This window comes from Oncorhynchus mykiss, chromosome 8 (genome assembly GCF_013265735.2).
Source record: "Oncorhynchus mykiss isolate Arlee chromosome 8, USDA_OmykA_1.1, whole genome shotgun sequence".
NCBI lineage: Eukaryota > Metazoa > Chordata > Actinopteri > Salmoniformes > Salmonidae > Oncorhynchus > Oncorhynchus mykiss.
In genome coordinates this window covers 48,518,465-48,530,246 of record NC_048572.1, presented here as the reverse complement: position 1 = coordinate 48,530,246, position 11,782 = coordinate 48,518,465, and the positions used below count along the sequence as shown (strand labels likewise).

At 41.4% G+C, this 11,782-nt stretch overlaps 1 protein-coding gene across 25 annotated transcripts in view; it reads left to right on the top strand.

The window, feature by feature from the left end:
• dlg1l (discs, large (Drosophila) homolog 1, like) overlaps positions 1–11,782 on the top strand; it is a 260,585-nt gene that overhangs the window by 86,342 nt on the left and 162,461 nt on the right. For 11 of the 25 annotated variants that reach the window (XM_021612710.2, XM_021612715.2, XM_021612716.2 and 8 more), the window contains exon 5: positions 9,351–9,512. The exons of the other annotated variants lie outside the window; for them this stretch is intronic. In XM_021612710.2, coding sequence (XP_021468385.2) covers positions 9,351–9,512 — 162 coding nt within the window. The remainder of the gene's footprint in view (positions 1–9,350; positions 9,513–11,782) is intronic. 25 annotated transcript variants of the gene reach the window in all.

Sequence of the window (11,782 nt, the reverse complement as noted above, 5' to 3'; positions counted from 1 at the left end):
ACACGTAACTTTAGCTAGCGAGCCAGCCCGCTGACGTTAGCTAGCAAACACTACAATTTAACTTGACATTAGGCTTATTCAGTTTTGCTACATGGGGCAATAAAAAAAAAAGCCGCGTTTGAGAGGATTACCTAGACATAATGACCAGTCCAACCCACTCATTATCTCAACCAATCATGGCTAGCGGGAATGTTGCTGTATTTTTCTGTAGCTAAATCAACTAGGTTCTTAATTTTAACAGTTGTATTTACAGATGGCATACATGTTTGTTATTAAGGCACATGAAAGTTCACATGTTCGAGAAGGCATTTCTGCCCAAAAACAAATTTTGATAGAAAGCCAGCATCCCGGAGTCGCCTCTTCACTGTTTACGTTGAGACTGGTGTTTTGTGGGTACTATTTAATGAAGCTGCCAGTTGAGGACTTGAGGCGTCTGTTTCTCACTCTAATGTACTTGTCCTCTTGCTCAGTTGTGCACCGGGGCCTCCCACTCTTTCTATTCTGGTTAGAGACAGTTTGCTCTGTTCTGTGAAGGGACACAGCGTTGTACGAGATCTTCAGTTTCTTGGCAATTTCTCGCATGGAATAGCCTTCATTTCTCAGAACAAGAATAGACTGACGAGTTTCAGAAGGTAGATTTTGAGCCTGTAATCGAACCCACAAATGCTGATGCTCCAGATACTCAACTAGTCTAAAGGTCAGTTTTATTGCTTCTTTAATCAGGACAACCGTTTTCAGCTGTGCTAACATAATTGCACAATGTTTTTCTAATGATCAATTATCCTTTTAAAATGATAATCTTGGATTAGCTAACACAACATGCCATTGGAGAACACGAGTGGTGGTTGCTGATAATGGGCCTCTGTTCGCCTATGTAGATATTATATAAAATATTTGCCATTTACAGCTACAGTAGTCATTTACAGCATTAACAATGTCTATACTGTATTTCTGATCAATTTGATGTTATTTTAATGGACTCTTTGATTTTCTTTCGAAAACAAGGAAATTCCTGAGTAACCCCAAACTTTTGAATTGTTTGTGAAAAGCATTCCAAGTGAAGCTGGTTGAGAGAATGCCAAGGGTGTGCAAAGCTGTCAAGGCAAAGGGTGGCTACTTTGAAGAATATAAAGTATGTTTTGATTTGTTTAACGCATGTTTGGTTACTACATGATTCCATATGTGTTTTTTCATAGTTTTGATCTCTTCACTATTGTTTTACAATGTAGAATGGTAAAAATTAATTACAACTCTTGAATGATATGTGTGTGTCTAGATATATACACTCACACCCACACACTGGCCTCTGACATTGCTTCTCCTAATATTTATATATTTCTTAATTCTGTTATTTTACTTTTGGATTGTTGTGTATTGCTAGATATTACTGCACTGTTAGAGCTAGGAACACAGGCTTTTCGCTACACCTGCAATAACATCTGCTAAATATGTGTATGCGACCAGTCAAATTTGATTTTCAAATGTTGCCATAGATTTCAAGCAGATTTAAGTCAAAACTGCAGCTTGGCCACTCAGGAACTCCATTGTAGATTTGGCCTTTTGTTGTAGGTTATTGTCCTGCTAACAGGTGAATTCCTTTTCCAGTTTCTGGTGTAAAGCAGACTGTTTATTTTATCCTGAAAAAATCCCCAGTATTTGCCAATGTCAAGCATACCAATACCATGATGCAGCCACCACCATACTTGAAAATAAGGAAGCAGTTACTCAGTGATGTGTTCGATTTGTTAAAGCTGCAATATGTAACTTTTGGGTGATATAAATGTAAGTTATTGATCTGTAATTATCATTGAAAGCAATTCTAAGAATCGGTAGATCTTTTCTATGTGCACCATTTCTCTGCTACCCCTTAAGTTTTGTTTTTGCATCTTTTAATTTAGTTTTTTACACCAGTTCAAACAATGCAATATTTTTGCTTGTTGAAAAGATATTTCACAGCAGTTTAGATGGTACAATGATTCTCTACACTGGATTGTTTTGTCACATGAACTGAAATTAGGCTAACTGTTAGAATTTTAGCAAACCAGAAATGGTTGAGGGATTTCTGCATATTGCACCTTTAAGCCAATTTTTACTTCTGAATTTAGGGTAGCCTAATCAAAAGGGTCTGAATACTTATTTAACAACTATTTAGTTATGAATTCTTAATCTTTTTACTTTGACAGAGTATTTTGTGTGGATTGTTGACAAACCTATTTGAATCCCCTTTTGTAACAATAAAATGTGAAGAAATCCATAAATACTTTGTCAAGGCACATGTATTAATACATACTTGTCTTCGCTCATGTTCACATGTGAGATTCCCCTGCAGTGCATTAACCAGACAGACATCGTCCAACTTCCTAAAACTCAATTTTAAGTTGCAACATATTCAAAATATGTTCAAACTATGACTATCAGCCTTTGCATCCATAGGGCCATTCATGAATTTGAGTTAAATTTCCGCAGACCAATCCCACAGCTTTATACCAAACCAAGTTGATGGGGTTGCCGCTGGGCAGAAACACCCTCACAATTATGGCTTTAAAAACTACATTCTAAACTTATTCTGTTTAGTCTTGATATTTATTGGCAAAAATAAATAGGTGACCGACCAGCTCAATTCGGTCTTGTGTAGCAACATTTGAAATTGTGTTTTTTTTTTTACATTGGGTGAAAGTAGAGACTCTGAGCTAGAAAATGGAATATCATACAATACAGTTGAGGAACAATGGGAAAGTAATACTGCTTTGAATGTTGCTAAACTTGTAAGCCCACTTTTGAGAACCTACTGGAGAGCTCTTCTTTGTCTACACCCATTCAGCATCACACCCTCTCAGGCCTTAGCCCCACCCATCTCTTTAAGGATTCATATGAGGCCATGTACTAAACAACCAAAGATTTCAAGACTAAATGCTGGTTTATACTACATCTATCAACAATTGTCGCAGTGACATGAACATTCTATTGTCGTCCGACATCAAACTTGTCATTAAGTTTAAACACACAAACTACAGGCTGCATGACATCAGCAGCCTGGTTGTCCAAAATAGCATCATTTATGTATTTTAGAACTTGGACGAGGATTTGGACACTGTCTCGTTGGCCTAACGTTATTTCCTAATTTGACTTTGGTGCAGGTCATGTTCTTCAAATTACTCTGGTCTCTGGTCAACACACACTATATCAAATCTGAGTTTATTTGTCACATGCACAGGATACAGAAGGTTCAGTGAAATGGTTACCTGCATAGTGGAGTCTTTTGTTTAGACATGTAGCTAGCTAAACAATTAACCATAATCCCAGCTCATAACGTTACTGCCCTGCATGAATCTGCAGGTAGCTAACAACCAGGTTCAATGTTATCTAGCTAACATTAGGCTATAACTAGCAATGCAAATGGCTCTGAGATACGATAATATTACTACACAGATCATACATGTAACGTTAGCTAGCCAGCCAACTAGCTAACACTACGCTTTAACTTTAAATGAAAATTAATTTCTGACAAAATTATAAACGTATGAAATCTGAAATTGTAGCTAGCTAGACTATTTTACCTGTATATATGGATGGACGCTTCTCCCCTCTGTCATGGATACCATGGTTCCTTTAGTTTGAAGATGTAATCTGGAGCAGGTGTTTTATACAACAGCCTTCTGTGTGTTCTCTTTTCGACTCCCTTTTCATATTTGCAATCAAACGGCAGAATTTTGTTCAACTCTTTAGCTATCATTCTCTAATTCCACCGGGCATTCCACTGATTTCAAAACTCGGAGGGAGAGAAACACTTCTGCAGTTCTTCTACGTGATATCTTTCAAAAAAGCAGCATTAAAAAGGCTTGCCGACACATACTGACCAGCTCATCTTATAGACAGAAGTGTGCTACATGGCAGACCAATCCGAACTCATCTCTCGGCATGTCCAGCCCACCCATTATCTCAGCCAATCATGGCTAGCGGGAATATTCCTGTCCTTTTTCCGTGGTTAAAACAACTAGGCTCGTAACTTAACAATTGTATTCGTATTTACAGATGGCATGGAAGTTTGTTATTAAGACACATGAAAGTTCACATGTTCCAGAAGGCATTTCTGCCCAAAAAATGCATTTTGAATAAAAACAAAGTTTACATTCAAATGCCTCCTGTGAAGCGTGACATATGCCTAGTTTCCTGAAACGAGTCACATGTTATTTCCAAATTGAGCAAAATTACAAGAAAAACTATACAAAAGTGTTCAAGTTAATTGTCGATTCGTTTTATAGTTTGTACATCGTCACATATTTGGGTATGTGTCTTCTGCTCCTATCTTATGCATTGACATTGAAAAACGTTAACTGAAGCATCAAGCTAGAGTTTCTGCATCGTTTGCCCAATTCCAGCCATATAGCAATTGCTGTAGCATCTATTGACACTATTTATTGCCATGTCCTTTTTTTGTAGCTCAAGATTTGCCCTCGCCTAGCATCAGTTGCTATGACCTGAAGGTTCTTCATCTGCTCTGTGTGTGTTTTAGCGTAGTCTCTTTGTAATGTTTATCACCATAATTTGGAGCTGACTTAGACCTGGAGGTGCAATTGCTGCTTGCTGGCATCCTAGGCCTGTAAGCCTATAACAATGGTACTATATAATGTTTGGACTCAGTTTAACTTAACATCCATGGTAGCATAATTTACTATTGTATGCCCCTGTTCCCCCTAGGCACTTACAGCAGATTTCTTTATTTAACCTTTTAACTTGGCAAGTCAGTCAAGAACAAATTCTTATTTACAATGACGGCCTACACTGGGCCAATTGTGCGCCGCCCTATGGAACTCCCAATCACGGCCTGTTGTGATACAGCCTGGAATCAAATCAGGTAGTCTGTAGTGACGCCTCAAGCACTGAGATGCAGTGTCTTATACCTCTGCGCCACTCAGAAGCCCAAGGATAGGTATAAGCCAGTATTTCAAAAAAACAACTTAATCTGTAAGGAGGACGCGTGCAACTCCTACCATATTGCTTATACCTATATCATTCTTTCAAATCTACACGAAGTGCATGGATAAGGCAAGGGGTTGTTTCTGGACTGGACCATAGTCACTTTACCTGCTAGTTGATGACTCTTTGCTGCCATCCAGAGATCAAATCAAGCCATTACGTTGTTTCCACCATATTGTCATCTATTGAATTGTTTGCACATTTCTGCCTCCAGTTTAACGCATTGATCGCTGTTAAATGGTCCTGTTTCTAGCTCATAAGGTTTACAGTCTGTCTTTGAGATCATACAGATGAACTGTTGATCATGCATCTTATCATACATTGTATTGTCCATTCCTGTTGGCTGAGCCAGTGGTGGCGACAGTGAAGTAATTTTGTCATAAACATACACACCCTGGTCAGAAATTGTTATGGCAGGTGTCATGCCATGTTTTAATGACCCATTGTGAGAAAAAAACTTGCCCATTCGTTTAAAGAAACCTTTGTTATGAGTCTGCTCAGATAACACTCTTGGGTGTTTATTCAATGTGCTGTTACGATGCTCAATGTTTTGTCTAGCATTGTCAAAGGAGTTAAAAAGTGACTTGATGTTCTGTCTAGAGTTCAACAGCTTTATGCCATTTCTTGTAACCTCTACATTGTCTAAGGTTAATAACGGTACAATCAATAATTGTTCTGGAGAGCTTATGGGTTAGCCAGTATTTATTATTGCCTTGTTCTGACTGAGTTAATTAAGTAGACTAATTGCTTAAAGTTAAATCGGTGTTGTTTTTGAATTTTTTGCAAATTTATAAAACAATTAAAAACGTATCACATTTACATAAGTATTCAGACTCTTTACTCAGTACTTTGTTGAAGCACCTTTGGCAGCAATTTCAGCCTCAAGTCTTCTTGGGTATGACGCTACAAGCTTGGCACACCTGTATTTGGGGAGTTTCTCCCATTCTTCTCTGCAGATCCTCTCAAGCTCATGTCCGGGCTCTGGCTGGCCCACTCAATGACATTCAGAAACCTGTCCCGAAGCCACTCCTGCATTCTTGGCTGTCTGCTTAGGGTCGTTGTCCTGTTGGAAGGTGGACCTTCGCCGCAGTCTGAAGGTCCACCTTCAAGGACCTCTGTACTTTAAACTGTTCATCTTTGCATCAATCCTGACTAGTCTCCCAGTCCCTGCTGCTGAAAAACATCCCCACAGCATGCTTCACCGTAAGGATGGTATTGCTCAGGTGATGAGTGGTGCATGTTTCCCCCAGACATGCTTGGATTTCAGGCCAACAAGTTACATTTTGGTTTCATCAAACCACAAAATCTTGTTTCTCGTGGTCTGAGAGTCTATTAGGTGCTTTTGGCAAACTTCCAAGTGGGCTGTGATGTGGCTTCTGTGTCTGGCCACTCTACTAGAGATGGTTGTCCTTCTGGAAGTTTCTCCCATCTCTGGAGCTCTTGGTCACCTCCCTGACAATCCCTTCTCCCCCAATTCCTCAGTTTGGCCGGGCAGCCAGCTCTAGGAAAAGTGTTGGTGGTTCCACATTTCTTCCATTTAATAATCATTGAGGCCGCTGTGTTCTTTAGGATGCTTCCCCAGATCTGTGGCTCGACACATTCCTGTTTCGGAGCTCTACGGACAATTCCTTCGAAATCAAATCCAAGTTTTTGTCACGTGCGCTGAATACAACAGGTGTAGACCTTAAAGTGAAATGCTTACTTACAGGCTCTAACCAATAGTGCAAAAAAGGTGTTAGGTGAACAATAGGTAAGTAAAGAAATAAAACAACAGTAAAAAGACAGGCTATATACAGTAGCGAGGCTACATACAGACACCGGTTGGTCAGGCTGATTGAGGTAGTATGTACATGTAGATATGGTTAAAGTGACTATGCTTATTTAATGTACAGAGAGTAGCAGTAGCGTAAAAGAGGGGTTGGCGGATGGCGGGACACACTGCAGAAAGCCCGGTTAGACAATGTGCGGGAGCACAGGTTGATCGGCCCAATTGAGGTAGTATGTACATGAATGTATAGTTAAAGTGACTATGCATATATGATAAACAGAGAGTAGCAGCAGTGTAAAAAGAGGAGTTGGGGGGCACACAATGCAAATAGTCCGGGTAGCCATTTGATTACCTGTTCAAGAGTCTTATGGCATAGGGGTAAAAACTCCTAGACTTGGCACTCCGGTACCGCTTGCCATGCGGTAGTATAGAGAACAGTCTGTGGCTGGGGTCTTTGACAATTTTTAGGGCCTTCCTCTGACACCGCCTGATGTAGAGGTCCTGGATGGCAGGCAGCTTAGCCCCAGTGATGTACTGGGCCGTACGCACTATCCTCTGTAGTGTCTTGCGGTCAGAGGACGAGCAATTGCCGTACCAGGCAGTGATGCAACCAATCAGGATGCTCTCGATGTTGCAGCTGTAAAACCGTTTGAGGATTTGAGGACCCATGCCAAATCTTTTTAGTTTCCTGAGGGGGAATAGGCTTTGTCATGCCCTCTTCACGACTGTATTGGTATGTTTGGACCATTTCTAGTTTGTTGTTGATGTGGACACCACTACAGCCCCATCGATGAGAATGGGGGTGTGCTCGGTCCACCTGTGGAGCTCCGGTGTTGAGGAACAGCGTGGAAGATATGTTGCTACCTACCCTCACCCCCTGGGGGCGGCCCGTCAGGAAGTCCAGGATCCAGTTGCAGAGGGAGGTGTTTAGTCCCAGGATCCTTAGCTTAGTGATGAGCTTTGAGTTTACTATGGTGTTTAATGTTGAGCTGTAGTCAATGAATAGCATTCTCACTTAAGTGTTCCTTTTGTCCAGGTGGGAAAGGGCAGTGTGGAGTGCAATAGAGATTGCATCATCTGTGGATCTTTTTGGGCGGTATGCAAATTGGAGTGGGTCTAGGGTTTCTGGGATAATGGTGTTGTGAGCCATTACCAACCTTTCAAAGCACTTCCTGGTTACGGACTTGAGTACTACGGGTCTGTAGTCATTTAGGCTGGTAGCCTTTGTGTTCTTGGTGGTCTGCTTGAAACATGTTGGTATTACAAACTCAATCAGGGACATGTTGAAAATGTCAGTGAAGACACCTACCAGTTGGTCAGCACATGCCCGGAGCGCACATCCTGGTAATCCGTCTGGCCCCGCAGTCTTGTGTATGTTGACCTGTTTAAAGGTCTTACTCACGTCGGCTATGGAGAGCTTAATCACACAGTCGTCCGGAACAGCTGATGCTCTCATGCATGCCTCAAGTGTTGCTTGCCTCGAAGCGAGCATAAAGTCATTTATCTCGTCTGGTAGGCTCGTGTCACTGGGCAGCTCGCGGCTGTGCTTCCCTTTGGAGTCTGCAATAGTTTGCAAGCCCTGCCACATAAGTGTCGGAGCCGGTGTAGTATGATTCAATCTTAGCCCTGTATTGACACTTTGTCTGTTTGATGGTTCGTCACAAGGGTTAGCAGGATTTCTTGTAAGCTTCCGGGTTAGAGTTTTTGTTCTGACATGCGCCGTCAACTGTTGGACCTTTTTATATAGACAGGTGTGTGCTTTCCAAATCATGTCCAATCAATTTAATTTACCACAGGTGGACTCCAAGTTGTAGAAAAATCTCAAGGATGATGGAAAAAGGACGCAACTGAGCAATTTTGAGTCTCATAGCAAAGGGTCTGAATACTATATATATTATTATTTTTTTTTAATTGATCCTTTATTTAACTATACAAGTCAGTTTAAGAGCAAAATCTTATTTTACAATGACTACTTACCCTGGCCAAGCCTTCCCCTAACCCGGACGTCGCTGGGCCAATTGTGCACCGCCCTATGGGACTTCTGATCACGGCCAGTTGTGATACAGCCCGGGATCAAACCAAGGTCTGTAGTGATGCCTTTAGCGTTGTGATGCAGTGCCTTAGACCGCTGGTTTTTAATACATTAGCAAAAATGTCTAAACCTGTTTTCGCTTTGTCATTATGGGGTATTGTGTGTAGACTGAGGGAAAAAACAATTTAATCTATTGTAGAATAAGGCTGTAACAAAGTGGGAAAGTGAAGGTGTCTGAATACTTTCCAAATGCACTGTATGAATCAGTTGCTAGATATTGGCAGTCCACTACAAGATACTGCAGACACAGTAGCTCTATATGACACTGCTATGCTAGGTGCTCTGTATACGCAGACAACCCATCATATTATTTTCCCTTACTTCCCCTTTTCTTACCTTCTCTTCTATGTCTTATATTTTCTTTCTCCTCACATCTCCTCATTTCACTCTGCAGTTTATTTTTATGTATTGCCCCCCCCCCCACCCTTTCCATCCCCTCTTGCTTTCTCTTTTGTCCTTTTATTGTACTGTATGGTAACCCTTTGAGTTCCGTGCCCATACCTCCCTCTGTAGGTAGCTTCTCTGGAATGCATCTTTGACGGGCCGTCCACTTTAGGACAGCAGGAGCTCCCTCCCCCCTTGGCCCCCGCCCCATACTCCCAAAGCCACGAGGCGTCCCTCCTTCCCACCTGCTCCTCCTCAACCTCCTACCACACAAGCCAGGCGCCATTCCAGGTAACCCACCTTCTCCCAGCTTCACCCTTAGATGCTCTGCTGACTTTTGAGGTAGGGCTATGAGTTGCGGTTGGCGTTGAGCTAATTCGCCTTTTATTAGTATGGCAGATTTTTTTACACAATCATTTTGTCTTTTGACTGGACAAAGTTGCCGATCACCAACATCGAGAGGCTGTTTATGTGTTGCAACTCAAGATGGCTGACTCCATACTGTGAATGAGCTTCCCAGACCAACATCTGTACACCTTTGCTTTAAGTAGAGCATGGCTGTTCTCCTATTAAGAGACATTTTCAGATAAAATGGCAAACAATGCTCTTTGTACTGAAGCTGAGCAATCATGCTCATGCCATATAATCTTCTGGGCTTTGCTAATGTCTGCGCAGGCATACGCATGGTTTTGTGACCTCAGTCTTTTCCTGTCGGATTCCTTGATTGATATGTTTCATTATCTCAATTGTCAAAAGATGGCGCATGGTGTGAAAATAGAATGCATCCTCCTGACCCTGACGAAAACAGCTGCCTATTTTGGCTATGTTTACCCCACATTCGCTGACACTTGAACATTTATTTGAGAAATAATACTTTATTAATCCATGTGAGATAAAAATTATTCTGATCTTCCCCTTAGAATGAGCTTTTCAGACGGTTGCAATTTAGGCTACAGTTTTCTCCGCTTATCATGAAATGAGAGGTGATTTGAACTTCGTAGGTGAGTGGATGAAATGTACAAGTGGTAAATCGACTGCCAAGCAAGATAGATGTATCCTCTGCTCACATCCTTTTTACACAAGCCCACCATATACAGTGCCTTGCGAAAGTATTCGGCCCCTTGAACTTTGCGACCTTTTGCCACATTTCAGGCTTCAAACATAAAGATATAAAACTGTATTTTTTTTGTGAAGAATCAACAACAAGTGGGACACAATCATGAAGTAGAACGACATTTATTGGATATTTCAAACTTTTTTAACAAATCAAAAACTGAAAAATTGGGCGTGCAAAATTATTCAGCCCCTTTACTTTCAGTGCAGCAAACTCTCTCCAGAAGTTCAGTGAGGATCTCTGAATGATCCAATGTTGACCTAAATGACTAATGATGATAAATACAATCCACCTGTGTGTAATCAAGTCTCCGTATAAATGCACCTGCACTGTGATAGTCTCAGAGGTCCGTCAAAAGCGCAGAGAGCATCATGAAGAACAAGGAACACACCAGGCAGGTCCGAGATACTGTTGTGAAGAAGTTTAAAGCCGGATTTGGATACAAAAAGATTTCCCAAGCTTTAAACATCCAAAGGAGCACTGTGCAAAAGATAATATTGAAATGGAAGGAGTATCAGACCACTGCAAATCTACCAAGACCTGGCCGTCCCTCTAAACTTTCAGCTCATACAAGGAGAAGACTGATCAGAGATGCAGCCAAGAGGCCCATGATCACTCTGGATGAACTGCAGAGATCTACAGCTGAGGTGGGAGACTCTGTCCATAGGACAACAATCAGTCATATATTGCACAAATCTGGCCTTTATGGAAGAGTGGCAAGAAGAAAGCCATTTCTTAAAGATATCCATAAAAAGTGTTGTTTAAAGTTTGCCACAAGCCACCTGGGAGACACACCAAACATGTGGAAGAAGGTGCTCTGGTCAGATGAAACCAAAATTGAACTTTTTGGCAACAATGCAAAACGTTATGTTTGGCGTAAAAGCAACACAGCTCATCACTCTGAACACACCATCCCCACTGTCAAACATGGTGGTGGCAGCATCATGGTTTGGGCCTGCTTTTCTTCAGTAGGGACAGGGAAGATGGTTAAAATTGATGGGAAGATGGATGGAGCCAAATACAGGACCATTCTGGAAGAAAACCTGATGGAGTCTGCAAAAGACCTGAGACTGGGACGGAGATTTGTCTTCCAACAAGACAATGATCCAAAACATAAAGCAAAATCTACAATGGAATGGTTCAAAAATAAACATATCCAAGTGTTAGAATGGCCAAGTCAAAGTCCAGACCTGAATCCAATCGAGAATCTGTGGAAAGAACTGAAAACTGCTGTTCACAAATGCTCTCCATCCAACCTCACTAAGCTCGAGCTGTTTTGGTTGGAGGAATGGGAAAATTTCAGTCTCTCGATGTGCAAAACTGATAGACACATACCCCAAGCGACTTACAGCTGTAATCGCAGCAAAAGGTGGCGCTACAAAGTATTAACTTAAGGGGGCTGAATAATTTTGCACGCCCAATTTTTCAGTTTTTGATATGTTAAAAA